The following is a 14,480-nucleotide window of genomic DNA, read 5'->3' as shown; positions in this document are numbered from 1 at the left end:
AAGGAGATCCTCCTCCTGGCCCACGCCCTGCCGTGTAGAGGGAGCTTTACTCTGTATCTAACCCTGTTTTTTTTTCGCTTCTTTATCTTTTAGGGAGCTTTACTCTGTATCTCACCCCCGTGCTGTACCTGTCCTGGGAGTGTTTGATGGGACAGTTTAGTTTCGAGATACAGCACTGAAACAGGCCCTTCGGCCCACCGAGTCTCTGCTGACCATCAACCACCCAATTATACTAATCCTACACTAATTCCATATTCCTACCACATCCCCACCTGTCCCTATATTTCCCTACCACCTACCTATACTAGGGGCAATTGCTAATGGCCAATTTACCCATCAACCTGCAAGTCTTTGGCATGTGGGAGGAAACCAGAGCACCCGGAGGAAACCCATGCAGACACAGGGAGAACTTGCAAACTCCGCACAGGCAGTACCCAGAATTGAACCCAGGTCCCTGGAGCTGTGAGGCTGCAGTGCTAACCACTGCGCTACTGTGCCTTTTTTTATATAAGGTTATCTTTATTCCCCAGACCCCCTTTATATACATTTTAAATAAATAACTTTATTAAAATCGAATAATTGAAACAGAAACTCAAATTAAACTAGTATTTTCAGCATCGATGATGCACTCCAGTCCGTGCGGTGCCCCCCGGTCGCGGAAGGCCTCGAAGTGAACTGGCAGACGGCGCATGCTCCTTCTCCAGGGACACCCGTGCGCAAACGTAACTGCGGAAGACGGAGGTGTGAGCCCCTGTTCCTTGTACTGTTACAAAAGTATGAGCAGCTGACTTTCCCCAATGCATAGCTGAGCCATTACAGACCAGGCAGGTAGTGGCCTCGTCCCCCTAACTGAGCAGCTTTGTTATATCCGCACCAGCTTCTGGATCAGGAGCAAAAACTCTCCGGCATTTTCGGAGGTCTACTCAAGACCTCTCCTTCTCTATCATTATGTTTCTATCACTCCCGCTCTGTTTCCTAACTTCTTAACACAAGTCCTCATCCATCACTCTCCTCCCAGTTTCCTGTACCTTTAAGTTTTTCTAGACGACTCTATGGAGTGATAGGACACCGGTTTGCGGAAGTGGTTCCTCACACTGCTGCTGTTTGGCTGGGATGTGCAGTAGTTGGGTCAATCTGCAATGTCCACATACAGCCCGAGTGTGTGTGCCTCAGTTCCACACTCAACGATGCATTTCACAAATGAACCAGCTCCAAAGTTGCTGTGAGTGGCGAGACTGATACTAGCGTGACCCTCACTCCTATCCTCACCCAAACTATTCACCTTAATTTTTTTTTCCCACAGGTTTCAGAACTGCCCCAAGTTGTCCGAGATTTAGCCAATGGTTCCCTGACCTGGGCTGATATCGAGGCCAAGTACCCCTTGTTTGAAGGGCAGGAAACCAGCAAGAAAGAAAATTGAATGTCACGTCTCAGCATCTCTCTCTCCCATCCTCTGTACAGCCCAGGCACAGTGAGCTGTGCTGTTAATATTGGTAGTACAGACCTGGCTGAAAACACATTAAAGAACTGGTGACTGTCGTACCTGTGCCCCTTGCTGCACGATTATGGAAGAATTTAACGCAATTCTGTACAATTAAACCTGAAAGTGAATTGGCTGATTGTCTTTTATGCGCTGCCTCGAGATTTTGTTTTTATTTATTTATTTAGAGATACAGCACTGAAACAGGCCCTTCGGCCCACCGAGTCTGTGCCAACCAACAACCACCCATTTATACTAACCCTACAGTAATCCTATATTCCCTACCACCTACCTACACTAGGGGCAATTTACAACGACCAATTTACCTATCACCTGCAAGTCTTTAGCTGTGGGAGGAAATCGGAGCACCCGGCGAAAACCCACGCGGTCACAGGGAGAACTTGCAAACTCCGCACAGGCAGTACCCAGAATCGAACCCGGGTCCCTGGAGCTGTGAGGCTGTGGTGCTAACCAAACATCTAAATTGTAATTTAAGGTGCACTCTGTAGAAACTTTAAACAGTTTACTGACTCTGCTTATAGGCGCAAAGGCACCTGAGCAATTTGCTGTCCCCCTCCAGTGAATGCCTTGGGACAGGGAGGGGATTTCCATAGAATGGGAGACAAGGTCCCCTAGCAGTCAACTGAGGAAAAATCCTCCCACTTAACTTTACCTCTACATAATTCCACAAAATAACCCTGACTGGATTCTAATCGGGTTTGGGTGGTTTGAATATAGAATAATGGATATCCAGGAGTGAGTTACAGACTGGAATCTAATCGAGGGGTTTGGGTGGTTTGTATATAGAATAATGGATACCTGGGAGTAAAGGCCTGCTACCAGACCTGAACCCGATGACGTGTAGGCTTGGGCCGGACACACAAGGTAAGTGCTCTGCCGGTAAGTATTAAAAATAAAAAAAACTTAGCTGAGCTGGGAGTCCGGGACGAAACTGAGTCTGCGCAGTGAGCGAGTGACATAGAAACATAGAAAATAGGAGCAGGAGTAGGCTGATCATCCAACTCAGTAACCTGTTCCCACTTTTGTCCCACATCCTTTGATCCCTTTAGACCCAAGAGCTATATCTAACTCCTTTTTGAAAACATACAATGTTTTGGCCTCAACTGCTTTCTGTGGTAACGAATTCCACAGGCTCACCACTCTCTGGGTGAAGAAATTTCTCCTCATCTCAGTCCTGAAATGTTTACCCCATATCCTTAGACTATGACCCCTGGTTCTGGACTCCCCCACAATCGGGAACATCCTTCCTGCATCTACCCTGTCAAGTCCTGTTAGAATTTTAGAGGTTTCTCTGAGATTCCCCCTCACTCTTCTGAATTCCAGCGAATATAATCCTAACTGACTCAATTTCTCCTCATATGTCAGTTCCGCCATCCCAGGAATCAGTCTGGTAAACCTTTGCTGCACTCCCTCGATAGCAAGAACATCCTTCCTCAGATAAGGAGACCAAAACTGCACACAATATTCCAGGTGTGGCCTCACCAAGGCCCTGTATAATTGCAGCAAGACATCCCTGCTCCTGTACTCGAATCTTCTCGCTATGAAGGCCAACATTTGCCTTTTTTACTGTCTGTTGCACCTGCATGCTTACCTTCAGCGACTGGTGTACGAGAACACCAAGGTCTCATTGTATATTCCCCTCTCTCAGTTTATAGCCATTCAGATAATCTGCCTTCCTGTTTTTGCTACCAAAGTGGATAACCTCACATTTATCCACATTATACTGCATTTGCCATGTATTTGCCCACTCACTCAACTTGTCCAAATCACCCTGAAGCCTATCTGCATTCCCCTCACAACTCGCCCTCCTACCCAGTTTTGTGTCATCTGCAAATTTGGAGATATTACGTTTAGTTCCCTCATCTAAATCATTTATATATTGTGAATAGCTGGGGTCCTAGCACCGATTCCTGCGGTACCCCACTAGTCACTGCCTGCCATTCGGAAAAAGACCCATTTATTCCTACTTTGTTTCCTGTCTGCCAACCAATTTTCTATCCATCGCAATACACTACCCCCAATCCCATGCGCTTTAATTTAACACGCTAATCTATTATGTGGGACTTTGTTGAAAGCCTTCTGAAAGTCCACATAAACCACGTCCACTGGCTCCCCCTCATCAACTCTACTAGTTACATCCTCGAAGAATTCTAGTAGATTTGTCAAGCATGATTTCCCTTTCATAAATCCATGCTGACTCTGCCTGGTTCTGGATACCCGGGAGTGAGTTACAGACTGGAATCTAATCGAGGGGTACAGGTGGTTTATATATAGAATAATGGATACCCGGGAGTGAGTTACAGACTGGACTCTAATACCCAGGAGTGGGTTACTGATTATATATGGAATATTGGATACTATGGGAAATAAATCTTGATTGGAAGTTATCCATGTCCTGCTGTCGGCTGGCATCAGCTGCTCCATTATTGGAGCAGTCGTGAATAGAGTTAAGCCCTGTTCCTAATCTAGTGACGGAAAGCTATTGATGAAGCAGCTGAAGATGTTTGAGGAGAAGCTGCTGTCATGAGCAAGTCCACACGTTCATTCGAATAGTCATGTTAAAGTGGGAAGGTCCTGGGACCGGCTACTGTTTCTAATTTACATAAATGACCTGAATTTAGGTCAAGTGGTTAGATTTTCAAATGACTCCAAATTTGGAGCAGCAATGGAATTGGAAGAGGTTAACTGGGAAACTACAGAATGAGGTGGACCGGATGTGTGTGTGGGAAGAACAATAGCAGATTGTTAAGTTAATGGTGATACATAAAGTACTACTCATAGGAGGCGTAAACAGCGCATGTGTGTTCAGTGATTGGGTTGGAGGGTTTAAATGGGGAGAAACTGTTTCCACTGATGAATAAGTCGATAACCAGAGGAGACAGGTTTACAATAATTGGTAAACTGGAGACTTTTTACACTCCATTGTTATGATATGGGATGCAGTGCCTAAAAAGGCAGTAGAAGCAGGTTCGATCGTAACTTTCAAAAGCAATTGGATATATAGTTGAAAAGGAAGAATTTGCAGGCGATTGGAAAAGAGGAAGGGAATGGGACTAATTAGATAGTTCTTTAATAGCAGTCACATTGGCCTTGTTCTCGTGCTGTATGATTCTATGACTTTTGTGAATACAGTTGAAGCTGAAGCCAACAAAGATCTAGGAGTATTAGACTCAAAGTTAAAACATGGCCGGTCAATGCAGAGCAGCTATCAGCTAACCAATGGAACATTGAATAACAGAAGCAAAAGGATAGAATACTACTGCTCTGTTCAGACTGCACTGTGTCCAGTTCTGTTGGCCAAGAAATAAGTGAAATATTCAAACATTGGAGGTAGTACAGGGAAGACCATGAGGTATGACCACCAGTGTCAGAAGTCTTAAGAGGAATGGCTGGAGAGACCTGGGCTTTTTGCAATTGAGTAACATCCCAGTGATGCTCCCTCACATACTGGGTGTTAGAGGTCTTGGAATAGGTTCAATGGAGGATCACTAGAACAATCCCCAGTTAATAGACTTGAGGGACAAGGGTCTTTTTATTTACTCTAGACAAGTGTAGACTTTGGGGAGATTTAATTGAAGGGTCTAAATTGTGTCTGTCTGGACCCACCTCCTGACTCCCCAAAGCCTATCCACCGCCTGGCACAAGTCGGGAGTGTGATGGAATACTCTCCGCTTGCCTGGGTGGGTGCAGCTGCGACAACACTTGAAGCTCGACGCCATCCAGGACAAAGCAGCCCACCCCATCGGCACCCCATCCACCATCTTAAACATTCACTCCCTCCACCATCGGTGAACAGTGGCAGCAGTGTGTACCATCTACAAGATGCACTGCAGCAACTCACCAAGCCTCCTTCTGCAGCACCTTCCAAACCTGCGACCTCTACCAACTAGAAGGGTAAGAGCAGCAGACGCAGGGGAACACCACCACCTGCAAGTTCCCCTCCAACCCACACAAATTCTCTAACAGCACTGTGGGTGTACAGCACTAGGTAGACTGTAGTGGTTTAAGGAGGCGGCTCACCACCACCTTCTCAAAGGCATTTAGGGATGGACAATAAATGCTGGCTTTTGTCAGTGATGCCCACATCCCATGAAATGAATAATTTTAAAACATTCAGCCCCTCAAGCCTGTTCTGCCATTCAATTTGATCGTCAGATCCATAACTCCCAACCACCTGTCAAATGGTCCAGGTTAATGAAAGAAGGCAGTTAATAATTGGTCTCAATGCAGAGTACGGTGAAGACTGTAATTAAGTAATGTCAAGTGGGAATAAAATACTGATCAAGATCTTTACTGACCTTGTGTTGCAGTTACTATAGATCCAGAGAATGACAACACATTTAATTACTCAGAGTTTATTTACTGAAGAAAATTTTGATGATAGATGTCTGGTTCAGAGCACTTCAGAACATATTACAGATTACTTGCAGAAACCATAAGTAAAAATCTCTGGCACAGAGGAATCTGCCAATTGCACAATTAGTTAAAGGGACAGTGTCAGAGATCAGTTTAAAAAAAAGCCACTTCATCCAGACAAGTCATTGGAATGGTGACAAAATCATTTCAGATCAAACTCTTAAGTTTTCTTGTGTGTATTAAAGATTCCTCTGTTCCATCAAAGCTAGAGATAACTATTAGCAGTAAATCATTAAGAGCAGGTTCTTCTGGAACGTACAGCTGCCCCCTCACCTATTTCTAGGAATGATAACGTTTGGCCCCAGTGTGAAGTATGCTGCTCGTGATTCCAAGTTGAACAAGGCAGGGATATAGCTGAGTAAAGTTCCCAGTTGTGGAGTTTGGGAATAGTCAGCATGTTCTGTTGATAGGTAGTGGTGTGGAAATTATACATGACAATGAGTCCCTTTGCTTATAGAGTCATTTACGATGTAGAAGTAGGCCATTCGTCCCATTGAGTCTATGCTGGCTCTCCGCAGAGCAATCCAGTTAGTCCCACTCCCCCTGCCAGATCACCATTGCCCTGCAAGTCTATTTCCTTCAAGCGGCCATCGAATTTCCTTTTGAAGTCTTTGATTGTCTCTACTTCCACCACCCTTGTGGGCAGCGAGTTCCAAGTCATTACTGCCCGCTGTGTAAAAAAGCTTTTCCTCACATCCCTCTGCATCTGTTTCCCAAAACCTTCAATCTGTGTCCCTAGTCCTTGTACCATCAGTTAATGGGAACAGGTTTTTCTTGTCTAACTTATCTAACCACCGTGTTATCGGCTTGCATCCAGTGTGGAAGAAGTGTGAGCACTGGTTCTCAAACTGGGGTATGTGGACCCCTGGGGGTCTGCAGGGACATTCCAGGTGAGTCCTTGAGGAAGAAAATGAGCAGCAGCCGGAGGCAGGCTTGGTGTAAACTGGGACGTGGAAGTGGAGTGTGGCCACCACATGTGCAGGAGATAGTGGGCTGGTTGTTTCAGCTAGGAGGGCAGCGCACATGGAGGAACGCTGAGAGGGGCAGGAATGTCACCAGGTAGGCCCGCGGTTCCCAAGGCTGGTGGTGGGCCCAGGTGAGTTCAGCCTTGTTCAAGAGAAGGGAAGTTTTTAAATATTTAGGGGGACACACCCTTCTCACTGATATCTGTAAATAAATGCCTGTTTTCTTAAAAACATTATTAAAATGCTCTTTACATGCAGCGCTTTCATATCATGAGTAAATGATATAATTTAGATGGGGTGTGGTCGTGATTACTAATCCTTTGAATAAGGGGTTCCTTCAAACAAGAATGTTTGTGAACCACGCAGTTAGAGCAATTAACTCTGAAGGCAAACCGTTCTATTTGAAGCACTGAGATTGACACTGAACAACATGGGGTTCAAAACTCCACAGGGAAATCACATTGCATTTTGAGTCCAACACATGGACCACTTGGCCATCACAGCTGTGCAGCCAAATCTTTTTTAGGTAAGGGTATTAACAGAACCAAGTCCTGATCAATGGAATTAAGATATGGATCAACCATGATCTAACAATGGCAGACAGGCTTGAGGGGCTGAATGGCCTTCTGTTCCTATGTTTCTAAGGCGATCAGTTCAGTGCTGCTGGCAGGATCTGTGAGTGGAGGGCCATGCATAGGTAGTGTAAGAGTGCAGGAGATCCCTGGTTCATGCTACCTGACTCTGTTAGCATCGATTTGAACTGCAAGGATGCAGAGTGGCCAGTCATCAATAGCGTCGGAGCATGGGGCAGCACGCTCGCTTTTCCTGCCTTCACTGGGTCACTAAACCGCTTCCATTATGATATTATTGCTATCACAGAGACATGGTTGAGGGAAGGGCAGGACTGGCAGCTCAATATTCCAGGGTATAGAATCTTCAGGCATAACAGGGGAGGTGGTAAAAGAGGAGGTGGCATTGCACTGTTGATCAAGGAGTCAATTACTGCAGTAAGGAGGGATGATATCTCATCTTCCTCACATGAGATCCTATGGGTAGAACTTAAAAACAAAAAGGAGGCAATCACTTTGCTGGCAGTATACTACAGGTCTCCAAACAGTCAGGGAGAGATAGAGGAGCAGATATGTCAGCAAATCTCAGAAAGGTGTAAAAATAATAGGGTAATAATAGTAGGGGATTTCAACTTCCCCAATATTAACTGTGATAGTCTTGGGGCAAAAGTCTTAAAGGGCAGAATTCTTAATCCAGGAGATCTTTTTGAGCCAGCACATAGAAAGTCTTACAAGAGAAAGGCCGGTACTGGTCTTAATCTTAGGGAATGAAGCTGGACAAGTGACAGAAGTGTCAATGAGGGTGCATTTCGGGGATAGTGACCATAACTCTGCAAGATTTAAGGTTGTTATGGAAAAGGACAAAGAGGAACCAGAAATAAAGGTATAAATTGGGGGAAGGCCGATTTCAATATGATAAAACAGATCTGGCCAAAGTGGACTGGGAGCAGCTACTTGTAGGAAAGTCTACATCAGACCAGCGGGAGTCATTCAAAAAGGAAATAGTGAGAGTTCAGGGCCAACATGTTTCCAGGAAGGTGAAGGGTAGGACCAACAAGTCCGGGGAACCCCAGATGTCAAGGGATATATGGGATTGGATAAGGAAAATAAAGGAGGCTTATGGCAGATTCAGAGGGCTGAAACAGCGGAGGACCTAGAGGAGTATAGAAAGTGTAAGTGGGGGGGGAGGGGGGGTACTTAAAAAAGTAATTAGGATAGTGAAGAGGGGGAGGCATGAAAAAACACTGGTGGGTAAGATAAAGGAAAGTTTTATAAGTATATTAAGGGCAAGAGGATAACCAGGGAAAGAGTAGAGCCCATTAGGGACCAAAGTGGCAATGTGTGTGTGGAGCCGGAGGATGTAGGTGAGGTTTTAAATGATTACTTTTCATCTGTGTTCACTATGGAGAAGGTTGATGTCGGTGTAGAGATCAGGGAGGGGGATTGTGATATATTTGAACAAATTAGCATTGAAAGGGAGGAGGTATTAGCTGTTTTAGCGGGCTTAAAAGTGGATAAATCCCCAGGCCCAGATGAGATGTATCCCAGGCTGCTATGTGAGGCAAGGGAGGAGATAGCAGGGGCTCTGACACAAATTTTCAAATCCTCTCTGGCCACAGGAGAGGTGCCAGAATACTGGAGGTCAGCGAATGTGGTACCATTATTCAAGAAGGGTAGTAGGGATAAACTAGGTAACTACAGGCCAGTGAGTCTAACATCAGTGGTAGGGAAACTATTGGAAAAAATTCTGAGGGACAAGATTAATCTCCACTTGGAGAGGCAGGGATTAATCAAGAATAGTTAGCATGGCTTTGTCAGGGGGAGATCGTGTCTAACGAATTTGATTGAATTTTTCGAGGAGGTAACTAGGTGTGTAGATGAGGGTAAAGCAGTTGATGTAGTCTACATGGACTTCAGTAAGGCTTTTGATAAGGTCCTGCATGGGAGATTGGTCAAGAAGGTAAGAGCCCATGGGATCCAGGGCAATTTGGCAAATTGGATCCAAAACTGGCTTAGTGGCAGGAGGCAGAGGGTGATGGTCGAGGGTTGTTTTTTGCAATTGGAAGCCTGTGACCAGTGGTGTATCGCAGGGATTGGTGCTGGGACCCTTGCTGTTTGTAGTGTGCATTAATGATTTAGATGTGAATATAGGAGGTATGATCAGTAAGTTCGCAGATGACACAAAAATTGGTGGTGTCATAAATAGTGAGGTGGAAAGCCTTAAACTATAGGATGATATAGATGAGCTGGTAAGATGGGAAGAGCAGTGGCAAATGGAATTTATTCCCAAGAAGTGTGAGGGGATGCATTTTGGGAAGACTAATAAGGCAAGAAAATATACAATAGATGGTAGGACCTTAGGAAGTACAGAGGGTCAGATGGACCTTGGTGTACTTGTCCATAGATCACTGAAGGCAGCAGCACAGGTAGATAAGGTGGTTAGGAAAACATATGGGATACTTGCCTTTATTAGCCGAGGCATAGAATATAAGAGCAGGAAGGTTATGATGGAGCTGTATAAAACGCTAGTAAGGCCACAGCTGGAGTACTGTGTACAGTTCTGGTCGCCACATTATAGGAAGGGTGTGATTGCACTGGAGAGGGTACAGAGGAGATTCACTAGGATGTTGCCTGTGTAAGGGAGTGGGTAGCACCTCTCACGGGCGGGCTCGCCGCACTCCTTGTGGCTCATCCTGTATTTGTCCTCACCTTGATCCAGCTCTCACCTGTGGCTCCAAGAGCTGTTAGCATAACAGTAAACTGCTTCGTGGGTGGGCCAAACTAGGCAAGGGTAGCCATCATGTCTCCTACCCTTGGCGACTTAGGATTTGTCTGCCTTGGCGTGCAAAGATTGATTCCAGTGGATTGGGTAGATGAGACCAATCTAGGGTCCAATGGTCTTGAAGGCAGTTCAGTGCCATGTTGTGGAATGCGCAGAGCTCGACAAGACACAGTAGTAGTCCTGGTCACACACTACATCCGAATCTATCTTCAGCCGTCTAGTCTCATCTTGCCACTGGACCAAGATAGACCAGGATGAGAGTGAGGCTGACAATGTGCAACCCTCCCTCACTAAAATCCAATTCACCCACAAATCATGTTTATTATCTTTCTTTATCTGTCATCCATTATCCAGCTGTCACAAGTCCTGTGGTGATGGGCGAGCGACATAGCAACAGGTGTGGATTCACTGGGAACATGTCGCCACAAACCTACAAACAGTCGGCTTAGGCCATAGGGTTATTTTTCATCAGAAGGAATCAGTAATGGAACTCGGCAGCTCCATGAGAGACTGAGCAGCTCTTTTCAAGACTACACTGCTCACCTCCCTAGAATGAGGAAGGGGCTAGAAAAGGTACCCCAAACATTGTCTGCTTCACCTATCCTGGCCAGCAGGCTGCAGCTGGTGGGGATCTCATCAATGTGGTCTTATTTCAATCTCAAAAAGGTAAAGGTGACACTGGTTACCACTAGCGTATGGAACGTGCACACCCTCATGGACAATGCCACCGCCGACAGACCTCAGAGAAGAACTGCTCTTTTCGGTACAGTTGGCTTGGTACAACGTCCAGATCACTGCTGGCAGCAAGACGCGTCAACCTGAGGAGGGTCAGCTCAAGGAAATCGGCACAGGTTACACATTCTTTTGGTGGAGCCATGGTAAAGAAGAACTGCGTGAAGCTGGTGTAGGCTTTGCTGTCATGAACCATTGCTTCAGTAAGTTGATTTGCCTTCCCAAGGGTGTTAATAATTGTCTGATGGTGCTTAAGCTCCACTTGCACAGCACCAGGCAAACAAGTCTCTCTAGTGTGTGCACCCCCACCATGACCAACCCTGATGAAGTCAAGGATAAATTTTATGACAACCTCCACACCTTGATCAGCTTGTCCGACTTTGGCACAGCAGCAATCATTCTTGGTGACTTTAACGCAAGAGTTGGTGCAGATCACCAGGCATGGGAAGGGGTCATCGGAAAAAATAGGATTGGCAGTTGTAACAGCAATGGTCTCCTCCAGCTGAAGACGTGAACCGAGCCTGAGCTCTTAATCACCGACATAGTTTCCACCTCCCTAACCGCAACAAGATGCACCCCCATGCACTGGCATCTAATTGACAATGTCATCACCAGGTAGAAGATAGGTAGGATGTGTGTGTAACAAAAGCCATTTGCAGCACTGACTGCTGGACTGAACACCGTCTTATCATCTCAAAGCTAAACATCAAGCTAGACACCCCCAGGACATGAAGATCCAGAAGAGTGTTGATATCTCAAGGCTCAAACAGGCAGTTGTAAAGGAATCTTTCATAGAAACTCAAGAGCTGCCTATGTACAGCAAACATGGACACTCACTGCATCGAGGATGATTGGGCGACTATCAGGGTTATAGTGCACTCCACTGCTCTTGAGATCCCTGGCCCTACCTCCCATGAGCATCAAGATTCGTTCAACGAAAACAATGAGATGATCCAGAAACTACTGAAGGAGAAACATCGCCTCTGTCGTGCTTACCTCAATGACAAGTTATCACTATCCAAGCACGATGCCTACCGAATCAGAAAGATGCAAGACACTTGGCTGAATCAGAAAGCAGGCAAACTCCAGTCAATTGCTAACCACAAAGACTGGAAGAGATTCTACGATGCTCTGAAATCTGTCTCCGGGCTCCAGTTTACTGGTTCATGACCAATCCTCGTTGCCAATGGGTCAACACTGCTCACAGAGAAAGCCCAAGTTCTAGAAAGATGGACAAAAAGAGTTTTAACCACATCCTCAATCGGCTGTCATCCATCAATGAAGATGGCTATAACAGGCTGCCACAGGTTGCCATCAACTGTTCTCTTGATAACCCTCCCACACTGTTAGAAATGGCAAAACCTATGAAACTCCTGTCCAGTGGCAAAACTCCAGGAGCTGATGCTATCCCAGCTGAGTTCTACAAGGCTGGAAGTCAATGCCTGGTCAAGAAGCTCACTGAACTCCTTCAGTCTATGTGGGAGCGAGAAACAATTTCTTAGAGCAACATGTTCTAGAGCCAACCAGAGAACAGGCTATTCTAGACCTGGTAATGTGCAATGAGGCAGGATTAATTAATGACCTCATAGTAAAGGAGCCTCTAGGTAGCATGGTTGAATTTCAGATTCAGTTTGAAGGAGAGAAGAGTGGGTGTAAGACTAGTGTTTTAAATTTAAATAAAGGCAATTTACATGGGTATGAAGACTGAGCTGGCTAAAGTGAACTGGGAAATTAGGTTAAAGGTTAGGACAGCATTTAAGGAGCTATTTCATAACACTCAGAAAAGATACATTCCAGTGAGAAAGAAAGACTTTAGGAGAAGGATGCACCATCCGTGCCTAACTAAGGAAGTTGAAGAAAGTATCAAACTGAAAGAAAAAGCGTACAGTTCTGCGAAGATTCATGACAGGTCAGAAGATTGGACCGAATTTAAAAACCAGTAAAGAATGACTAAAAAAGGAGGGAGAAGTTAGAGTATGACAGAAAGCTAGCTAGTAATATAAAAACAGATAGTAAGAGTTTCTACAAATATTTTAAAAGGAAAAGAGTAACAAAAGTGAGGGTGTGACCTCTAGAGAGTGGCTATAGGGATAATGGGAAACAAGGAAATGGCAGAAGCTTTAAACAGATATTTTGCATCTGTCTTCACTGTTGAAGAATCAAATAACATCCTGGAAACAATTGTGAATCAAGAGGTGAAAGGGAGGGAGGAACTTAAAACAATTACAATCACCAGGGACAGGGTACTGAGAAAACTATTAGAAATAGTTGTTTGGTAGTACAGAACTTGAGTATTGCTGAAAATAGAGACATGCTGTCGAAGCTTTTTGTCTTGTACTCATCAGGACAACCCACAAGAATACCAATGTAAGGGAAAACAACAACTTTATACTGTATGAGAAGAGAGTGCTGATTGGTTGACAATTGAACTCTGATTGGTAGGGGCATTGCCATGGAGAATGCACCAGTTTATGATGGCTGGCAGTTAACTGCCACGCTTTGTTTGAAATTTAAACCAGGCAGCTTGACTCTGATTGGTCAAGGCATTGTCCTGAGGAATGAACCAGCGAATGGCTGTCACTTATTTTGTTTAGCTGAAACAGGTGCAATGTGTGTACATGTTCTTTCTGTCTGCAAAGAACAGGGCCCTGTGTATTAATATATGTAGCTTCCAGTGTGTGAAAATGAGCCACACTGCGAACCCTATTGACAATCTTTAATTTGTTGTCAGCGTACTTCTTAGCACACTGAGTTTTGAGTTTTGCAAGCATGGGCTGGTTGGGTATGGCCTATACCTGGCCCGTTGCGAGCAGCGGAAGGAGCATGTTGTTTGATACGATCCACGACCCAGCATCACACTGGCATTGAAATTCATATAATCACATTACTCATTTGTCTTGACGACAGCATCCTGTTAGTGGCGAACACCACACATGTTGCTACTGCATAGTAGCAGCGTGAAACAGCTAGCTTCACCTGGTGCTCATTGCGTGACAATGGCTACCCTGATCAGATCATTTCTCGCTGTATATCGCACAAACTTATGAACGGGCTTAAGGCCGTCATTTTATTCTCTGGAGAGTGCCCAGTCTACCTCAAATTACCCTGGAAGGTAATGTATCCCAAAAATTTGAGCAACAGGTGAAGCTAGCTGAAGATCAGGTGCCACATCAAAGTTTACTACACAAAATAGGAGCTCATGGTGTAGGGGGTAACATATTAGCATGAATAGAGGATTGGTTAGCTAACAGGAAGCAGAGTAGGGATAAATGGGACATTTTCAGGTTGGCAAGCTGCAACTAGTGGAGTGCCACAAGAATCAGTGGTGGAGCCTCAACTATTTACAATCTGTACAAATGACTTGGATGAAGGTTGCTGAGTTTGCTTATGACACAAGGATAGGTAGGATAGTAAGTTGTGAAGCGGATATAAGGAATCTGCAAAGGGACTTAGGTTAAATTTGGCAGATGGAGTATAATGTGGGAAAATGTGAACTTGTCCACTTTGACAGGAAG

The 14,480-nt window shown here is 45.1% G+C and overlaps 1 protein-coding gene across 1 annotated transcript in view; it reads left to right on the top strand.

Annotated features, from left to right (window-relative positions):
- gars1 (glycyl-tRNA synthetase 1) overlaps positions 1-1,614 on the top strand; it is a 61,552-nt gene extending 59,938 nt beyond the window's left edge. Inside the window, exon 17 of the mRNA XM_068015727.1 lies at positions 1,304-1,614. Within this exon, the coding sequence (XP_067871828.1) occupies positions 1,304-1,420 (117 nt within the window). The 3' untranslated portion in view covers positions 1,421-1,614. The remainder of the gene's footprint in view (positions 1-1,303) is intronic.
- The last annotated feature ends 12,866 nt before the right edge of the window (positions 1,615-14,480 follow it).

The sequence above is a fragment of the Heterodontus francisci genome, chromosome 2, assembly GCF_036365525.1.
Source record: "Heterodontus francisci isolate sHetFra1 chromosome 2, sHetFra1.hap1, whole genome shotgun sequence".
NCBI lineage: Eukaryota > Metazoa > Chordata > Chondrichthyes > Heterodontiformes > Heterodontidae > Heterodontus > Heterodontus francisci.
The sequence above is the reverse complement of the archived record's forward strand: the minus strand, read 5'-3'. Positions and strand labels throughout refer to the sequence as shown.